The sequence below is a fragment of the Lissotriton helveticus genome, chromosome 8 (assembly GCF_964261635.1).
Source record: "Lissotriton helveticus chromosome 8, aLisHel1.1, whole genome shotgun sequence".
NCBI lineage: Eukaryota > Metazoa > Chordata > Amphibia > Caudata > Salamandridae > Lissotriton > Lissotriton helveticus.
The window spans coordinates 6435393-6457112 of NC_136069.1; the positions used below are offsets into that span (position 1 = coordinate 6435393).

General features: G+C 45.9%; 1 protein-coding gene across 5 annotated transcripts in view; it reads right to left on the reverse strand.

The window, feature by feature from the left end:
• The window catches only part of SPAG17 (sperm associated antigen 17), a 1244773-nt gene that overhangs the window by 730962 nt on the left and 492091 nt on the right, over positions 1-21720 (reverse strand). For all 5 annotated transcript variants that reach the window (XM_078656351.1, XM_078656349.1, XM_078656348.1 and 2 more), the window contains exon 9: positions 10955-11116. In XM_078656351.1, coding sequence (XP_078512477.1) covers positions 10955-11116 — 162 coding nt within the window. The remainder of the gene's footprint in view (positions 1-10954; positions 11117-21720) is intronic.

Consider the following 21720-nt stretch of genomic DNA (forward strand, 5'->3'; position numbering starts at 1 on the left):
CAGGTGTGACATATATCCTCTCCAGGTGTGACTTGTATCCTCTCCAGGGGTGACTTGTATCCTCTCCAGGTGTGACTTATATCCTCTCCAGGGGTGACTTGTATCCTCTCCAGGTGTCACATATATAAGGAGGAAGGCTCATCCCTATAAATGATCATGTACATAACCCAATGACGCTCACGGTTGAGTAGAGAAGGGGGAAGGCTCATCCCTATAAAAGACCATGTACATAACCCAATGACGCTCACGGTTGAGTAGAGGAGGAGGAAGGCTCATCCCTATAAAAGACCATGTACATAACTCAATGACGCTCACGGTTGAGAAGAGGAGGAAGACTCATCCCTTTAAAAGATCATGTACATAACTCAATGACGCTCACGGTTGAGTAGAGGAGGAGGAAGGGTCATCCCTATAAAAGATCATGTACATAACTCAATCACGCTCACGGTTGAGTAGAGGAGGAAGACTCATCCCTATAAAAGACCATGTACATAACTCAATGACGCTCACGGTTGAGTAGAGAAGGGGGAAGGCTCTTCCCTAGAAAAGATCATGTACATAACTCAATGACGCTCACGGTAGAGTAGAGAAGGAGGAAGGGTCATCTCTATAAAAGACCATGTACATAACTCAATGACGCTCACGGTTGAGTCGAGAAGGAGGAAGGGTCATCCCTATAAAAGACCATGTACATAACTCAATGACGCTCACGGTTGAGTAGAGAAGGGGGAAGGTTCATCCCTAGAAAAGACCATGTACATAACTCAATGACGCTCACGGTTGAGTCGAGAAGGAGGAAGGCTCATCCCTATAAAAGACCATGTACATAACTCAATGACGCTCACGGTTGAGTAGAGAAGGGGGAAGGTTCATCCCTAGAAAAGACCATGTACATAACTCAATGACGCTCACGGTTGAGTAGAGAAGGAGGAAGGTGCATCCCTATAAAAGATCATGTACATAACTCAATGACGCTCACGGTTGAGAAGAGGAGGAAGGGTCATCCCTTTAAAAGATCATGTACATAACTCAATGACGCTCACGGTTGAGTAGAGAAGGAGGAAGGGTCATCCCTATAAAAGATCATGTACATACCTCAATGACGCTCACGGTTGAGTGGAGAAGGAGGAAGGCTCATCCCTAGAAAAGATCATGTACATAACTCGATGACGCTCACGGTTGAGTAGAGGAGGAGGAAGGGTCATCCCTATAAAAGATCATGTACATAACTCAATGACGCTCACGGTTGAGTAGAGAATGAGGAAGGCTCATCGCTTTAAAAGATCATGTACATAACTCAATCACGCTCACGGTTGAGTAGAGAAGGAAGACTCATCCCTTTAAAAGATCATGTCCATAACTCAATGACGCTCACGGTTGAGTAGAGAATGAGGAAGGCTCATCGCTTTAAAAGATCATGTACATAACTCAATCACGCTCACGGTTGAGTAGAGAATGAGGAAGGCTCATCGCTTTAAAAGATCATGTACATAACTCAATCACGCTCACGGTTGAGTAGAGAAGGAAGACTCATCCCTTTAAAAGATCATGTACATACCTCAATGACGCTCACGGTTGAGTGGAGAAGGAGGAAGGCTCATCCCTATAAAAGATCATGTACATAACTCGATGACGCTCACGGTTGAGTAGAGGAGGAGGAAGGGTCATCCCTATAAAAGATCATGTACATAACTCAATGACGCTCACGGTTGAGTAGAGGAGGAGGAAGGGTCATCCCTATAAAAGATCATGTACATAACTCAATGACGCTCACGGTTGAGTAGAGAATGAGGAAGGCTCATCGCTTTAAAAGATCATGTACATAACTCAATCACGCTCACGGTTGAGTAGAGAAGGAAGACTCATCCCTTTAAAAGATCATGTCCATAACTCAATGACGCTCACGGTTGAGTAGAGGAGGAAGACTCATCCCTTTAAAAGATCATGTACATAACTCAATGACGCTCACGGTTGAGTAGAGAAGGAGGAAGGCTCATCGCTTTAAAAGACCATGTGCATAACTCAATGACGCTCACGGTTGAGAAGAGGAGGAAGACTCATCCCTTTAAAAGATCATGTACATAACTCAATGACGCTCACGGTTGAGTAGAGGAGGAGGAAGGGTCATCCCTATAAAAGATCATGTACATAACTCAATGACGCTCAGGGTTGAGTAGAGGAGGAGGAAGGCTCATCCCTATAAAAGACCATGTGCATAACTCAATGACGCTCACGGTTGAGTAGAGGAGGAGGAAGGCTCATCCCTAGAAAAGATCATGTACATAACTCAATGACGCTCACGGTTGAGTAGAGAAGGGGGAAGGTTCATCCCTAGAAAAGACCATGTACATAACTCAATGACGCTCACGGTTGAGTAGAGAAGGAGGAAGGTGCATCCCTATAAAAGATCATGTACATAACTCGATGACGCTCACGGTTGAGAAGAGGAGGAAGACTCATCCCTTTAAAAGATCATGTACATAACTCAATGACGCTCACGGTTGAGTAGAGGAGGAGGAAGGGTCATCCCTATAAAAGATCATGTACATAACTCAATGACGCTCACGGTTGAGTAGAGGAGGAGGAAGGGTCATCCCTATAAAAGATCATGTACATAACTCAATCACGCTCACGGTTGAGTAGAGGAGGAAGACTCATCCCTTTAAAAGATCATGTACATAACTCAATGACGCTCACGGTAGAGTAGAGGAGGAAGACTCATCCCTATAAAAGACCATGTACATCACTCAATGACGCTCACGGTTGAGTAGAGGAGGAGGAAGGGTCATCCATATAAAAGATCATGTACATAACTCAATGACGCTCACGGTTGAGTAGAGGAGGAGGAAGGCTCATCCCTATAAAAGATCATGTACATAACTCAATGACGCTCACGGTTGAGTAGAGAAGGAGGAAGGTGCATCCCTATAAAAGATCATGTGCATAACTCGATGACGCTCACGGTTGAGTAGAGGAGGAGGAAGGCTCATCCCTAGAAAAGACCATGTACATAACTCAATGACGCTCACGGTTGAGTAGAGAAGGAGGAAGACTCATCGCTTTAAAAGATCATGTACATAACTCAATGACGCTCACGGTTGAGTAGAGGAGGAAGGCTCATCCCTATAAAAGACCATGTACATAACTCAATGACGCTCACGGTTGAGTAGAGGAGGAAGGCTCATCCCTATAAAAGACCATGTACATAACTCAATGACGCTCACGGTTGAGTAGAGAAGGGGGAAGGTTCATCCCTAGAAAAGACCATGTACATAACTCAATGACGCTCACGGTTGAGTAGAGAAGGGGGAAGGCTCATCCCTAGAAAAGACCATGTACATAACTCAATGACGCTCACGGTTGAGTAGAGAAGGGGGAAGGCTCATCCCTAGAAAAGACCATGTACATAACTCAATGACGCTCACGGTTGAGTAGAGAAGGGGGAAGGCTCATCCCTAGAAAAGACCATGTACATAACTCAATGACGCTCACGGTTGAGTAGAGAAGGGGGAAGGTTCATCCCTAGAAAAGATCATGTACATAATTCAATGACGCTCAGGGTTGAGTAGAGGAGGAGGAAGGCTCATCCCTATAAAAGACCATGTACATAACTCAATGACGCTCACGGTTGAGTAGAGGAGGAGGAAGGCTCATCCCTATAAAAGATCATGTACATAAGTCTATGACGCTCACGGTTGAGTGGAGAAGGGTGAAGGCTCATCCCTCTGAAAGATCATGTACATAACTCAATGACGCTCACGGTTGAGTAGAGAAGGGGGGAAGGCTCATCCCTATAAAAGACCATGTACATAACTCAATGACGCTCAGGGTTGAGTAGAGGAGGAGGAAGGCTCATCCCTATAAAAGACCATGTACATAACTCAATGACGCTCACGGTTGAGTAGAGGAGGAGGAAGGCTCATCCCTAGAAAAGACCATGTACATAACTCAATGACGCTCACGGTTGAGTAGAGAAGGGGGGAAGGCTCATCCCTATAAAAGATCATGTACATAACTCAATGACGCTCACGGTTGAGTAGAGAAGGAGGAAGGCTCATCCCTAGAAAAGACCATGTACATAACTCAATGACGCTCACGGTTGAGTAGAGGAGGAGGAAGGGTCATCCCTATAAAAGATCATGTACATAACTCAATGACGCTCATGGTTGAGTAGAGGAGGAAGACTCATCGCTATAAAAGACCATGTACATCACTCAATGACGCTCACGGTTGAGTAGAGAAGGAGGAAGGGTCATCCCTATAAAAGACCATGTACATAACTCAATGACGCTCACGGTTGAGTAGAGAAGGAGGAAGGTTCATCTCTATAAAAGACCATGTACATAACTCATTGACGCTCACGGTTGAGTAGAGGAGGAGGAAGGCTCATCCCTATAAAAGACCATGTACATAACTCAATGACGCTCACGGTTGAGTAGAGAAGGGGGAAGGCTCATCCCTATAAAAGACCATGTACATAAGTCTATGACGCTCACGGTTGAGTAGAGAAGGGGGAAGGCTCATCCCTAGAAAAGACCATGTACATAACTCAATGACGCTCACGGTTGAGTAGAGAAGGGGGAAGGCTCTTCCCTAGAAAAGATCATGTACATAATTCAATGACGCTCAGGGTTGAGTAGAGGAGGAGGAAGGCTCATCCCTATAAAAGACCATGTACATAACTCAATGACGCTCACGGTTGAGTAGAGGAGGAGGAAGGCTCATCCCTATAAAAGATCATGTACATAAGTCTATGACGCTCACGGTTGAGTGGAGAAGGGTGAAGGCTCATCCCTCTGAAAGATCATGTACATAACTCAATGACGCTCACGGTTGAGTAGAGGAGGAAGGCTCATCCCTAGAAAAGATCATGTACATAACTCAATGATGCTCACGCTTGAGTCGAGAAGGAGGAAGGCTCATCCCTAGAAAAGATCATGTACATAATTCAATGACGCTCAGGGTTGAGTAGAGGAGGAGGAAGGCTCATCCCTAGAAAAGATCATGTACATAACTCAATGACGCTCACGGTTGAGTAGAGGAGGAGGAAGGCGCATCCGTATAAAAGATCATGTACATAAGTCTATGACGCTCACGGTTGAGTGGAGAAGGGTGAAGGCTCATCCCTCTGAAAGATCATGTACATAACTCAATGACGCTCACGGTTGAGTAGAGGAGGAAGGTTCATCCCTAGAAAAGATCATGTACATAACTCAATGACGCTCACGGTTGAGTAGAGAAGGGGGGAAGGCTCATCCCTATAAAAGACCATGTACATAACTCAATGACGCTCACGGTTGAGTAGAGAAGGAGGAAGGCTCATCCCTAGAAAAGATCATGTACATAACTCAATGACGCTCACGGTTGAGTAGAGAAGGGGGGAAGGCTCATCCCTATAAAAGACCATGTACATAACTCAATGACGCTCACGGTTGAGTAGAGAAGGAGGAAGGCTCATCCCTAGAAAAGATCATGTACATAACTCAAAGACTCTCACGGTTGAGTAGAGAAGGGGGAAGGCTCATCCCTAGAAAAGACCATGTACATCACTCAATGACGCTCACGGTTGAGTAGTGAAGGAGGAAGGCTCATCCCTATAAAAGACCATGTACATAAGTCTATGACGCTCACGGTTGAGTGGAGAAGGGTGAAGGCTCATCCCTATAAAAGATCATGTACATAACTCAATGACGCTCACGGTTGAGTAGAGGAGGAGGAAGGCTCATCCCTAGAAAAGATCATGTACATAACTCAATGACGCTCACGGTTGAGTAGAGGAGGAGGAAGGCTCATCCCTATAAAAGATCATGTGCATAACTCAATGACGCTCACGGTTGAGTAGAGGAGGAGGAAGGCTCATCCCTATAAAAGATCATGTACATAACTCAATGACGCTCACGGTTGAGTAGAGGAGGAGGAAGGCTCATCCCTAGAAAAGATCATGTACATAACTCAATGACGCTCATGGTTGAGTAGAGAAGGAGGAAGGTGCATCCCTATAAAAGATCATGTACATCACTCAATGACGCTCACGGTTGAGAAGAGGAGGAAGACTCATCCCTTTAAAAGATCATGTACATAACTCAATGACGCTCACGGTTGAGTAGAGGAGGAGGAAGGCTCATCCCTAGAAAAGATCATGTACATAACTCAATGATGCTCACGGTTGAGTAGAGGAGGAGGAAGGCTCATCCCTAGAAAAGATCATGTACATAACTCAATGATGCTCACGGTTGAGTAGAGGAGGAGGAAGGCTCATCCCTATAAAAGATCATGTGCATAACTCAATGACGCTCACGGTTGAGTAGAGGAGGAGGAAGGCTCATCCCTAGAAAAGATCATGTACATAACTCAATGATGCTCACGGTTGAGTAGAGGAGGAGGAAGGCTCATCCCTATAAAAGATCATGTGCATAACTCAATGATGCTCACGGTTGAGTAGAGGAGGAGGAAGGTTCATCCCTATAAAAGATCATGTACATAACTCAATGACGCTCACGCTGGAGTCGAGAAGGAGGAAGGTTCATCCCTAGAAAATATCATGTACATAACTCAATGACGCTCACGGTTGAGTAGAGGAGGAAGACTCATCGCTTTAAAAGATCATGTACATAACTCAATGACGCTCACGGTTGAGTAGAGAAGGGGGAAGGTTCATCCCTAGAAAAGACCATGTACATAACTCAATGACGCTCACGGTAGAGTAGAGAAGGGGGAAGGCTCATCCCTATAAAAGATCATGTACATAACTCGATGACGCTCACGGTTGAGTAGAGGAGGAGGAAAGGTCATCCCTATAAAAGATCCTGTACATAACTCAATCACGCTCACGGTTGAGTAGAGGAGGAGGAAGGCTCATCCCTAGAAAAGACCATGTACATAACTCAATGACGCTCACGGTTGAGTAGAGGAGGAGGAAGGCTCATCCCTATAAAAGATCATGTGCATAACTCAATGACGCTCACGGTTGAGTAGAGGAGGAGGAAGGCTCATCCCTAGAAAAGATCATGTACATAACTCAATGATGCTCACGGTTGAGTAGAGGAGGAGGAAGGCTCATCCCTAGAAAAGATCATGTACATAACTCAATGATGCTCACGGTTGAGTAGAGGAGGAGGAAGGCTCATCCCTATAAAAGATCATGTACATAACTCAATGACGCTCACGGTTGAGAAGAGGAGGAAGACTCATCCCTTTAAAAGATCATGTACATAACTCAATGACGCTCACGGTTGAGTAGAGGAGGAGGAAGGCTCATCCCTAGAAAAGATCATGTACATACCTCAATGACGCTCACGGTAGAGTAGAGGAGGAAGACTCATCCCTATAAAAGATCATGTGCATAACTCGATGACGCTCAGGGTTGAGTAAAGAAAGGGGAAGGCTCATCCCTATAAAAGATCATGTACATCACTCAATGACGCTCACGGTTGAGTAGAGGAGGAGGAAGGTTCATCCCTATAAAAGATCATGTACATAACTCAATGACGCTCACGCTGGAGTCGAGAAGGAGGAAGGTTCATCCCTAGAAAATATCATGTACATAACTCAATGACGCTCACGGTTGAGTAGAGGAGGAAGACTCATCGCTTTAAAAGATCATGTACATAACTCAATGACGCTCACGGTTGAGTAGAGAAGGGGGAAGGTTCATCCCTAGAAAAGACCATGTACATAACTCAATGACGCTCACGGTTGAGTAGAGGAGGAGGAAAGGTCATCCCTATAAAAGATCATGTACATAACTCGATGACGCTCACGGTTGAGTAGAGGAGGAGGAAAGGTCATCCCTATAAAAGATCCTGTACATAACTCAATCACGCTCACGGTTGAGTAGAGGAGGAAGACTCATCCCTTTAAAAGATCCTGTACATAACTCAATCACGCTCACGGTTGAGTAGAGGAGGAAGACTCATCCCTTTAAAAGATCATGTACATAACTCAATGACGCTCACGGTAGAGTCGAGAAGGAGGAAGGCTCATCTCTATAAAAGATCATGTACATAACTCAATCACGCTCACGGTTGAGTAGAGGAGGAAGACTCATCCCTTTAAAAGATCATGTACATAACTCAATGACGCTCACGGTTGAGTAGAGAAGGAGGAAGGTGCATCCCTATAAAAGATCATGTGCATAACTCGATGACGCTCAGGGTTGAGTAGAGAAGGAGGAAGACTCATCGCTATAAAAGACCATGTACATCACTCAATGACGCTCACGGTTGAGTAGAGGAGGAGGAAGGGTCATCCCTATAAAAGATCATGTACATAACTCAATGACGCTCACGGTTGAGTAGAGAAGGGTGAAGGCTCATCCCTCTGAAAGATCATGTACATAACTCAATGACGCTCACGCTTGAGTCGAGAAGGAGGAAGGCTCATCCCTAGAAAAGATCATGTACATAACTCAATGACGCTCACGGTTGAGTAGAGAAGGGGGGAAGGCTCATCCCTATAAAAGACCATGTACATAACTCAATGACGCTCACGCTTGAGTCGAGAAGGAGGAAGGCTCATCCCTATAAAAGATCATGTACATAACTCAATGACGCTCAGGGTTGAGTAGAGGAGGAGGAAGGCTCATCCCTATAAAAGACCATGTACATACCTCAATGACGCTCACGGTTGAGTAGAGAAGGAGGAAGGTTCATCCCTATAAAAGACCATGTACATCACTCAATGACGCTCATGGTTGAGTGGAGAAGGAGGAAGGGTCATCCCTATAAAAGATCATGTACATAACTCAATGACGCTCACGCTTGAGTAGAGAAGGAGGAAGGTTCATCCCTATAAAAGACCATGTACATCACTCAATGACGCTCATGGTTGAGTAGAGAAGGAGGAAGGCTCATCCCTATAAAAGACCATGTACATAACTCAATGACGCTCACGGTTGAGTAGAGAAGGGGGAAGGCTCATCCCTATAAAAGACCATGTACATCACTCAATGACGCTCACGGTAGAGTCGAGAAGGAGGAAGGGTCATCCCTATAAAAGACCATGTACATAACTCAATGACGCTCATGGTTGAGTGGAGAAGGGGGAAGGCTCATCCCTATAAAAGACCATGTACATCACTCAATGACGCTCACGGTAGAGTCGAGAAGGAGGAAGGCTCATCCCTAGAAAAGATCATGTACATCACTCAATGACGCTCACGGTTGAGTAGAGAAGGGGGGAAGGCTCATCCCTATAAAAGACCATGTACATAACTCAATGACGCTCACGCTTGAGTCGAGAAGGAGGAAGGCTCATCCCTATAAAAGATCATGTGCATAACTCAATGACGCTCACGGTTGAGTAGAGGAGGAGGAAGGGTCATCCCTATAAAAGATCATGTACATAACTCAATGACGCTCACGGTTGAGTAGAGGAGGAGGAAGGGTCATCCCTATAAAAGATCATGTGCATAACTCAATGACGCTCACGGTTGAGTAGAGGAGGAGGAAGGCTCATCCCTATAAAAGACCATGTACATCACTCAATGACGCTCACGGTTGAGTAGAGGAGGAGGAAGGGTCATCCCTATAAAAGATCATGTACATAACTCAATGACGCTCACGGTTGAGTCGAGAAGGAGGAAGGCTCATCCCTATAAAAGACCATGTACATCACTCAATGACGCTCACGGTTGAGTAGAGGAGGAGGAAGGGTCATCCCTATAAAAGATCATGTACATAACTCAATGACGCTCACGGTTGAGTCGAGAAGGAGGAAGGTTCATCCCTATAAAAGACCATGTACATAACTCAATGACGCTCACGGTTGAGTAGAGAAGGGGGAAGGTTCATCCCTAGAAAAGACCATGTACATAACTCAATGACGCTCACGGTTGAGTAGAGAAGGAGGAAGGCTCATCCCTATAAAAGACCATGTACATAACTCAATGACGCTCACGCTTGAGTCGAGAAGGAGGAAGGTTCATCCCTAGAAAAGACCATGTACATAACTCAATGACGCTCACGGTTGAGTAGAGAAGGGGGAAGGTTCATCCCTAGAAAAGATCATGTACATAACTCAATGACGCTCACGGTTGAGTAGAGGAGGAGGAAGGCTCATCCCTATAAAAGACCATGTACATAACTCAATGACGCTCACGGTTGAGTAGAGGAGGAGGAAGGCTCATCCCTATAAAAGATCATGTACATAACTCAATGACGCTCACGCTTGAGTCGAGAAGGAGGAAGGTTAATCCCTAGAAAAGATCATGTACATAACTCAATGACGCTCACGCTGGAGTCGAGAAGGAGGAAGGTTCATCCCTAGAAAATATCATGTACATAACTCGATGACGCTCAGGGTTGAGTAAAGAAAGGGGAAGGCTCATCCCTAGAAAAGACCATGTACATAATTCAATGACGCTCAGGGTTGAGTAGAGGAGGAGGAAGGCTCATCCCTAGAAAAGATCATGTACATAACTCAATGACGCTCACGCTTGAGTCGAGAAGGAGGAAGGCTCATCCCTAGAAAAGATCATGTACATAACTCAATGACGCTCACGGTTGAGTAGAGAAGGGGGAAGGCTCATCCCTAGAAAAGACCATGTACATAACTCAATGACGCTCACGGTTGAGTAGAGAAGGGGGAAGGCTCATCCCTTTAAAAGATCATGTACATAACTCAATGAAGCTCACGGTTGAGTAGAGAAGGGGGAAGGCTTATTCCTAGAAAAGACCATGTACATAACTCAATGACGCTCACGGTTGAGTAGAGAAGGGGGAAGGTTCATCCCTAGAAAAGATCATGTACATAATTCAATGACGCTCAGGGTTGAGTAGAGGAGGAGGAAGGCTCATCCCTATAAAAGACCATGTACATAACTCAATGACGCTCACGGTTGAGTCGAGAAGGGGGAAGGCTCATCCCTATAAAAGACCATGTACATCACTCAATGACGCTCACGGTTGAGTCGAGAAGGAGGAAGGCTCATCCCTACAAAAGACCATGTACGTACCTCATGGACAGAGGGCCGCTTGGGAAGTACTTTCTCCTGGGCCACCAGGGGAACTTTGATGATCTTCATGTTGTCCATGTAGTGTGCATACTGCCGCTTCCAGTCCAGACAGTCATACATCAGACACGCGATGCCCTCGAAGATCTCGGTGCCAAGAGCCAGCTGTTGGGAAAGACGAAGCACAGTTTAGGGAGGCATGGCTGACGGGATGCCTTCAGCAGAAGTACCTTTTCCATCACATCTCTGAATTGTGCTGCCTTTTATCATCTTGAATAATACCTGGAAGGACTTTACAGGGGAAAAGTGGCATTCTACTCCCCTCCCTACCACCCTCAGTTGTCAGCAAGGTTCATACTCGGATGGACAGACCTCCAGACAGACCTAAAAACCTGACCATTCTATTACATTTGCGCATCCTTTAAGCTGTACCTCAGTGTGCTTTTGTCTCTGCCGTGTGCTTTACAAATTAATAAATACATAATTAGAGGAAGAGAAGGGTGACACCCTGACTAGACAGCAGAGGTCGAATATCTGAAATCACGAGGTGTCACCGTACATCTCCAGTCGGTTGTTGATATAGGGCGTCACATCTTAAAGAGTGGTACCACCTTGGGTAGGCGATCAGCGAGGTGAAGCTATTATCACCTGCCACCCACCACAAGCCACGTATTAGTGATTTGGAAAGGTTACCAAGGACACTCAAAGCCACTTTTAATCTTTCGGAACAAGCCTCATATTGGTCAAGTTTGGTCAGGTCGGGAATAAGCCAATCTCAGTTCCACAGAGAAGCAGAACTTGCTGAATGCCCAGCACTGGTGGACTGCTGGACGGCACAAGTGAGGTCGGTCAAACACTTCAGTATCCCAAACCTCCTGGACCACCAAGCCTGCCATTCAAGACAGCCACACCTGTGGTCATGTGTCTTTCAGATGTTGATGTTGTGTGACCTCTAGAAGCATGCTGCGTCCTATTAGAAAGGAACTATCATTGAAATTCAAACCTCGCCCTTGGAAGGAGTGCAACTTCAGGTACTCAGATATGGGCTCAGAGTCATTATTACTGGAGCAGCTCAGATTCAAACCCCTTCATATGTATCGTCAAGAGAAAGGTAAATAAATAAATAAAATATATAAAATAATTTCTGCTCGAAAAATACTTACGACCATAAGACAGACACTACTCCGGCCGAACACCCATTGACAAAGGTAAGCACAACCATTTCTATCGATGTAACCTGTACTTCCTGTAAGTAAGATGTACCTTGTGGTAATCTCGTGATCTATGTACCACCTTTATAGCAATGAACCGGACCATTTGCAATGTACAGTGCCCTGATACTTCTGGCCCATGCACGCGCTTCATAAAACTCTCAAATAAGTAAATACATAAATATAGGTAGCCCTGTGGCAAATCGGACTGGCTTCTATGCAAAGGCCGCTCAGATTCACATCCAGATACAAACAGGTTTGTCATGGTAGGAAATACTTCTAATTTATTTTATTTATTTCCTTACTTGAGGTTTTATAAAGGTGGGTTATACCCAATAAAAAGGCATAGAGTGCGTGATTGAACTGCCTCAGCAACAAGAGGGGCACACAAGCAGAGGCTGTCCACGCAGGGACATTTGTTAAGGAGTGTGTGATCAACGCGCGTTTTGTGTGAACTCTATCTCAAAGAGAAAAATCTGGTGGATGATTATGCAGATTAAAAATATGTAAAGACATCAACTCTGAAGTACTAGATCCTCCTCATAAAGTAGTCAAAGGGAGCTCTCTAAGGGAGAGGGGAGAAAGGTCTATGGGTGAGTGTTGGTACGGAAACGTCCTGTGCATGGTAAAGACGTGCACCCCTGCCCTGAGTGCCCAACTGTACTGCTGCCTGGATCCCTAATGCTGATTTCTGTTGTCATAGGCAAACACGGATCATGTGTGTGCGACATAACATAGGCCTGTCTCACAGATTGTGCCCAAAGCACTCCCCTCATAGTGGTAGAAGGCTCCCGCCTTCACCACGTTGACCAGCAGGAGCGCAGTGGTGGCGCCATCCCGTGTAGAGACCAGTAGGAGTGAACAGGACCTTTTTAATCTGCGTCACTGGAGTGAGGCCGACTGGCTCACTCACCCTTTTAAAGTTCCGCTGCTGTGTGCTTAACTCGTTCTTCACCTACATCAGGTAGATGTAGGGTGCTGCTCAGAGCAGGAGTAGTGACTCTGTGCAGGATGTGTGTGTGCCTCGGAAGGGTACACTACGGGGATAGAGCAGTACTGTGCAGCGCATGCAAGGTGAGTGCATGTACGGAGTGTCTGTATGCCTGTATGATGTAGTGCTGTGCAGTGCGTGCGCTATGAAAGCATGTGCTGGGTGCATGAGTGCTTGTGCGAATTGCAAAACATGAAGGGTAAAGGGTTGTGCAGCGCGCACAGAGTGAGTGTGTTTGCAAACAGCACACCACGGTACAATAAATAGAAGCTACAGTGCTGAGCAGTGCGTGCAGGCTGCATGTGTCTGCTTACTGTATGTGTTTCTGTGGTGGCACAATGTATGGATACACCAGTGGGCAGTATGTGCGCTGTACACCGAGTGCAGTGTGCCTGCAGTGGGACATTACATGGAGGACCCTGGCTCCATTTTGGGGAGTCCAGGACTTCCTGGTGAAGTCACGAGGAGTAGAGGAATCTCGCCAGACAGATGTGTGTATTCCTGCATTGCTGCGAGTGGGTGGGACACTTCAAAGGGTGCTCTTTGATTCAATGATAGATCACAAGGAAGGGGCTTGGACTCATCTCAGGAAGGAGATGGGGCTGATGATTGAACCATAAAGAGTGGGTCTCGAAGCCCAGGATTAACCTTTTGATGTATGTGAGACTTGGCCCTTTCCCCAAAATGTTTCGCCTTTTATTCCCCTTTTAATTTAGAATGCCCTTATGGTAACAACAATGTATAGGCCTTGTGTAGTGAGGAAAGCCCTGTGTACTGTGAAATTGATGTTAAGGTGCAGGTGACTTATACCCCTAACATGGCTGCCACTGACCACTGCTGCTGCAGCGTGGTTTAGTGGGCGCATTCTAGTGGCCAGGGCCTGGCTGGAACCCTCCAAACAATGTATCAATACTAGCCTGCCAGCCTGCCCATAGCCAGAATGGTGGAACCTACTAGAACCTCCTGGAACCTTCTGGAACAGGTGAGGTGGCACCAACTGCCACTACCAACTGTCAACTGGCAGTATATAAGGAAAGGGAGGGAAACTTTCCTGTCAGAGAGACTGAGGGGAAGACCTGGGGAGAACCTACGCAGGAGGATAGGCAGTGGGGGTCAGGACAGGGTCTTATGATACTGGAAGAGACAGGGCCTAGGTGTTGCCTTTCAACTGTTGAGGTATCCTGTAACCCCCCCCCACTGACCTAACCCCGCGGCAGGGAACCCCCAGGGACCACTTGAAGGGATTGGCTGAGAAGAACTTGGAACACTAGCCACCAATTTATCCCCCCTTCAAGGAACAAGAAACCAAGCAACTAAATCAAGGAACAAGTAACCAAGCAACTAAACTAAGGGCGCAAGAAACATCACGCCAAGAAGAAACTAAGCCTCTATTTACAAGGGCACAAGGAACCTAAGGCGCTAAGAAGAAATTAAACCATCACAGGACTTTTGAAGAAGCAATCAGGTATTGGCGCGGTACTGACCCTGCGTTTCCTGATGTCACCTGGGGACTCCTTTGCTAACCTGCTACTGGGGTGTCACCTGTCCTGTATAGCTAGCGCTGCCCTTGCTGACCCTATGAAGAGCGCTAAAGTAAAGAAGGGGGTTGCTGCCTTCTGAAGCGCTATATTTGCCTGAACTGCAGCACCCTGAACTGAATGTTATTTGACCTGCTGGTCTTGCCCCCACCTCGTGTGGGCCAAAGCGCTATAGCTCTGCACCCTGCTGTCTGTGAAGCACTAGGATCTTGGGCGTGAATCCTGCCTGAAGCGCTATATTTGGTGGTGCCCTTCAGCAGCGCTACCTGGAATGAACTGTCTGCCGAGCGCTACCTCTGCTGTGAATTGCCTGCTATATCGTAGCGCTGTGAATCCTGAAAAGCGCTATCCCCCTGAAGCGCTTTTACCTTAGAGCGCTGTGACCCCTGAAGCGCTCGATCCCAGAAGCGCTAAATCTGTTGAGCGCTGTGTCCACCCAAACGCAGCTGCCCCACTCACCGCCGCAGCCGAGACTGCCCTGAGGAGAGCTGGAGTTTGCCCCCGGCGGCCCTCGGTGCCAGGAGAGGGCCGCCGCCATCTTGCTGTGGGCTGCGCAGGGCCCAAGTGTGGGAAGTTCTAAAGGTGGCCCCCGGAGCCTTGGGGAGGCCGCCGTAAAAATTCCTGTCAGCGCGCCGGAGTCCGGGTAGGCCGCGCAGGCCTGAAGCCTTCCCCAGCCTGAGTCACATGACGGGGGACGCGAGCCGCGTCATCGGCCGCGCCCCCGCCGGAGCCAAACAGCAATCGGCCGCTTTGATGCGCCTCTGCCAATAATTGGGGAAAGCCCTGCCGGGCCCAACAAGCATCGCGGAATGGGTGTGGAGTTCAGGAGCCCCCCCCTCCGGTTCGCCCCCCATCGAGGATCAGCCTCGACCCAAGCGCCGGTGCCTGCATCAGGCCCCTCTGCACTGCGCTGGGCCGCCACGAGGCCTGCTTGAGGGCCGAAGCCCTTCCCGGCTGCAGAACCTCCGCAAGGGCCGTAAATAGGCCGAAGAGAGAAGGTAACCATAAGGAAGGAGGGCGGGAACCACAAGGTGGTCCCGGTGCCGCCCCTCCTCTTGGGAAAATATTTTGCTGAGCCCTCCTAGCCCCCCACAAGTACTGGAACTGGGCCAGGGTTCATTAACACTATGAAAGCCCATTAGGGACAGTTGGGCACTAGGTTAACCCCTGGCTAGGGGTCCATTAATTAAATAATCTACCCATGCTGGGGGCAATGTGTAATCTTACCATGATGCCTGGGATATTTGTTGTTGATGAAATGTTCTCCCTAATTAGCAGAAATGTTTTACTAGCCTGATGTGAGGCCTATGCTTGCCTAATGAGATGTTCTTCTCTGAGCCTGATGTATGATTTAGACCTGCCTAGTGAAATTGACTGCCCCGCGTTCATGACATGCTACTTCTGCTTAAGGCGGTGTTACCTGAATGCTTTTTGCTACCTCAGGAAATGGTTAACTTACATAATGTAAAGGTTCCTGGGTCATTTGTTATGCATACTCCTGCCTAATGCAATGGTTCCCAAAGACCTCTAGGAATATAAGGAGAGGGTTACTCCCATTTGAGGAGATGTTTATTCCTGACTAATAGGGATAACGTACTGCTATTCCAGCCTCAGGTGTTGTGATAGTTTACCCTAGTTAAAAGAAAGGTTTATTCTTACCTGATGAAATGGGTAATGCTGGTTAAATGAAATGTCGTACATTGACTTATTCAGGAAGACTTTCCCCTGCGTAAGGAGAATGATAACTTTGACCTACAGTCAGTTATGATGCAGCATTTATTTATTTAAGAGATGTTTTGCTCCTAATATGGGAGAAGAGTTATGCACAGCTAATGTTCCCTCTAATATGATGTTTCATATTTAAGGAAATGTTTGACCTACACTTAACGAATTGTTTATTCCTACAGCGGGAAGAGGTTACTTTATCAATGTAATGTTAAGGTATAACCAATGGGAAGGTTTTCCTTTAAACTGTTGAACTGCCTAATGCTTATTCTTACTAGGAGTGTTACCTAAAAGGGTTATTCCTGATTGAGGCAACAGTTAAACCGGCACAAGGGGATATTTATTTATTTTGCAATGTTTTCTCCTAGTTGGTGCTGGCTAATGCAAGGGTTATCTGGGCCCAATGAGAAGTTCTCCAAAAGGAATGCCCATCCTTGCTATATGGAATATTTATTCTTAGTGAAATGTTTTCGCCTCTTTAGGGCTGCATATATTTATTGAAACCTACAGTTATTTATTCACCTATTTATGGTTGGTGAAACATGGGTGAAATATCTACAGGAACAAAGGCCATGTTATTTGGTTGTCTCATTAATGCATTTTTACAGGTGCTGTCAAGAAGCAAGGCGAAGGACAGGCCTGTGGTTTTCTGAAAATATATTTATCTGATATCTGATATTGATTGAATATTTACTATTTATCTAGCTAATATTTATTGATCCAATATTTAATATCTATTGATTATTTAATATCTATTCATCCAAAATTGATTGCAATATTTGAGACATATGTATTTTAAATGAACTTATGAGTTCCCTGATCCTGCTCTATCTATCTATCTAACTATTTATCTTAATACAAATTACTTGTTTTTATACAAGTTTTGGAGTGGAGTCATTTATTGCGTGCCCAGGTTTCTGTCTCAGTGTGAGTGTGTGCTGCATGATCGCTTAACACATGTGCTGTCGGATGCCTACCCGCTCGTGCCATGCTACCCTAGGGGACTGGTGACCCCAGTTTCAACAATGTACATATCACTGTGGCTGACATCCAGATGTGGACTCTGGTCACTCCCATGGCCTCTGTTGTGCTTCGTTATCTCACCTGCTGTGACAGCCAGCCTTTGAGGAGCAGAGAAGAGAGAGAAAAAAGTGTTCACTTCAAAAGAAGCAGAGCCCAAATCTTTAAAGACCCAAACTCTAAATCACATTTGGTGTCTTGAAATGCAGCATAAGAAGGGGAGGTTGAAAACCAAAACTTAGTCATCTACCGAGCAACCAGACGGTCTGTGTGAGGAAGGGAGGCTCTGCAAGATGTCTGCATGTGCCCAGGACTCTGGGTCAAGGCCTGATGGTCTCCCTGCTGGGTCATGACCCAGGGAAACCACGCGAGCCTTGTGAGGAAGAGGAGAGCATTGGAGGGGGCGAGGTCCACTGAGGAGCCCTACTGAAAGGACTCCCTTTGTGAGGTGTGAGGATACAGCGTGCACTGATCTGGTCATTGCCCATGTGCAGGATTGATTCAGCATATATAACAACATGAAAGGGCAGTTCCCAATGATATAAAGGACCAAAAGGTTCAAATAGTACAATTGCCCACAGAGCTGTTGTTTGTATTCACATTATTTTATTGTCATTTATATAAATAAATTCATAGAGACAAGTTCATATTTCAATGCGTAATACAACAATTATATCTCATATAATGTCAACCCGGAAACATAGAGAACAATAAAACAGATACATACACCAGTCATTCATTCTACCAGTCTCAAACTCACTAACACACCTATAGTCACCAAAAATCGGGGAACATATCGCCTCAGCCCAGTTCTCTCGCAAAGAAAATAAAGACGTCAGGATCCACGTCAAACGGGTCTGCCTTCAGAAGGCGATATGTTCCCCGATTTTTGGTGACTATACCGGCTGGAATTTTCACCTTGATGCTCGGCGCTTCTTTCTGTCTGGCTGTTGAGAGTTGTATGAGGTGTTTGAATTTTTATGGTTGCATTGGTGTGTTAGTGAGTTTGAGACTGGTAGAATGAATGACTGGTGTATGTATCTGTTTTATTGTTCTCTATGTTTCCGGGTTGACATTATATGAGATATAATTGTTGTCTTACGCATTGAAATATGAACTTGTCTCTATGAATTTATTTATATAAATGACAATAAAATAATGTGAATACAAACAACAGCTCTGTGGGCAATTGTACTATTTGAACCTTTTGGTCCTTTATATCATTGGGAACTGCCCTTTCATGTTGTTATATATTATTTCTACCCTGGTGGGTGGTTTCCCCTTCCCTTATCCTCTTTAGGCTCAGGGTCCCTCTTTCGATGATGGTAAAGCTTTATTCGACATTTGTCATAAAAGCATTTTCTCCCTAATCACTATACAAATAAATACTACATCTAAAAAGTTACATTAAAATACATTATTAAACATTTGACAGTCGAAAGCACTATACATTTAAAACTACTTACTTATTTCATAAAAATCAAATAAAACAATTTCAATTTATCTCATTATTTTCCAAAGTGCGAGTGCGAATTATCCAGGCCCAACCAAGAAATTTTGCTACAGCAATTGCAAAGAGCGGCGAACAGTCTGATTCTAGTATTCTGACGGCAGTCGATTGGCTCCGAGTGCCAATATTTAGACAAACTGGGCGTATCCATTTCCTCCGTGGGTTAGCATATAATGGGCAACAGAACAATAAGTGGGAGATGTGCTCCGTTTGGTCTTTACAGAGATAGCAATACTCGTTCCGCGGTGGGGTCCAATGCTTCTTAAAAGCATTTACTGGCAGTGTTCCTACTCGGAATTGAAAGTATAGCTTCCTGTCTCGTGGGCTTTCAATTATGTCCCAGTAGGTTTCACATACTGGTACCATTTTAATATCCAGAAACCGGGCTGAAAGTTTAGCTATTTTCCCAGTACAGTAAATTGTGGAATACACCATCTCCCAATACATTTCTTTCAGTTTTGCTTTTGTTGGAAAGCAACCCACATCCCTGTTGCCCCAAAGATGGTCCAAATTTAGTTTTACCAGTAGGCCCCGCAGATCTTTCAACCAAACAATACAGTGGAACCGATCAAACTTGACAACATCTAACAATGCATCGGCGTAGTGAGCCAACTCAGGGGTCACCATCAGTCGTCTCCAATACAACAATGGCCTTAATCGGGCAATATCATCAATGCTTTTCCTACCTAGGTCTAGTTTCAATGGAATTATGGGTGTGCTTTGTGGTACCATTGTTAACCCTCGCAAAAATTTGTTTTCGGCTACAACCAGGTCCTCTAGGTTTGATGAGCCCCAAAGTTCAGAACCATACAGACATGCGCTCAAGACCTTCATATTATAAATTTCGAGAGCACAATTTATGGGTTTTGTCAGGGAGGCTTTGTGTTTCATGGCCACCGCACCTGATAACTGGCTGAACTTAAGTATTGCGGTATTAATGTGCGATTTCCATTTCATAGTGTTTTGGAGTATTATTCCTAAATAAGATAAATCTTTCACTTCCTCAAGGGGAGTACCCTTGTACTTGATTACACCTTTAAATGTAGACTGTCGGTTCAAACACATAAATTTTGTCTTGGTTGTGTTCAACTCAAGGTCCCGACTATCACAATAATCACCAAATAAGTTGACAGCCTTTTGGAGGCCACTCGGTGTGCGGGAAAGTATAAGCGTATCATCCGCAAACATAAGGACGGGGACATGTGAGCCAGCTAAGATTGGGGCATCGTTAGGCGATTTTTTCAAATATTCCACAATACCATTGATATAAATGGAAAATAATGTAGGGGCCAGAACGCACCCTTGCCGCACCCCTCGTTCTACTGGAAATGAATCAGTCACTTCTCCCTGTGCTCCCCACTGAATTTTGGCGTAATTATTTTCATGGAGACGCACAAGAAGGGTAAGCAATTCCGGACCTAAACCTAATTCAGCCAGAGTTTTCCACAGCTTTTCTCGTGGGACTAGTGTAGGAGAGTAGGGTCTGCTATCCTATGGTCACCCCAAATTTTTGCTTTTTGCTTCACTGGTTTTCGAATACTGAGGCTGTGGGCCTGCTGATCAGACCCCCAGCCTGCTGTTCTCTCACTAAATTACTGACACATGTGCTATAGGCACATACCAATTGGAAATGGACTCCTTGTCAGCCCCTGTATAATGCACTATAGGTGCCCAGGGCATAGGGGCCACCAAGGCCTACCAGGGGCTGCAGCATATCTTTTGCCACCCCTGGCTGGTTCTTAAATTGACACAACTGGCTGATCACTCAGCTGGGGTAAGGTGGTGTAAGCACCCCTTGCTTAGATATAGTATACCTATATCTAAACCTATATCTGGACACATGTAAACCTGTGAGCCACTCCTATGGAAGGCCTCATCAATCCTGGAGGCAGAGTGCGTGGTTTTATGTGAGATGGAGCTCTAGCATGAGCTGAGCCTGTCTGCAGCTGTCGGGAACAACTCCCTAAGCTGTTTCAGGATAATGCCATACCATATACTCTTAAGTGCCTTATAATCCTCGCGGTTAAATAGCAACTTTGGTTTGGCTTTATCAAAACATGTCGTGTAAGGTGTCATACGATTTGGAATACTATCCCCTCGCCAGTTCTGGCGACGGGGATAGCATTCCACCCCTCTAGAGGGGTAAGACATGTTCCTTTACGGTAATGCGGTTAATTTCTCCAAAGACCTTAGATCCACAAAATGGATGCCTCTGCCACAGACAAATGTCTGGACCCCTGCAGCTGACCGAAACTCGGCCAAATCGGTCCTGGACAAAGGGTTTCCTGTCACAGGAGGGTGTCACCGCCCTCCAGACAGGAGATAGTGGATTGTAGCAGGGAGGTCTGAAAGAAACCAGACACTGCCTGGGGCGCACAAGGCTGCCCCTTGCATAATCCGGCCAAACCGGTTCTGGGGCACTCCAGCCCTCGTGCCAGGGCGGCCTGGATCAAAGGAAAGGGGTGTATCCACCCCCTTCCTGGGTCCCACCCATAGGGGGGGACCTAGCAGGTAATCACGCCCCCCAGATTGGAATAAGAGTGGGAGCAGTGCCAATGCACATCAGATTTCCTGGAAGAAACATTAGAAACGAAACTCTGGACCCTTGGACCTCCATCTCAACGTGGAAGCCCGAAGAATCTCCCTTGTGGTCAAGGAGTGACCACCCTGCAGCAGCAGGCACCATCCAGCCCTCGACGTCTACTTAGTTGCAGTTCCCGCCGGAACTCGAGCGACTGAGATCGACGAGATCAAGCTTGCCTGCCTTCCAACAG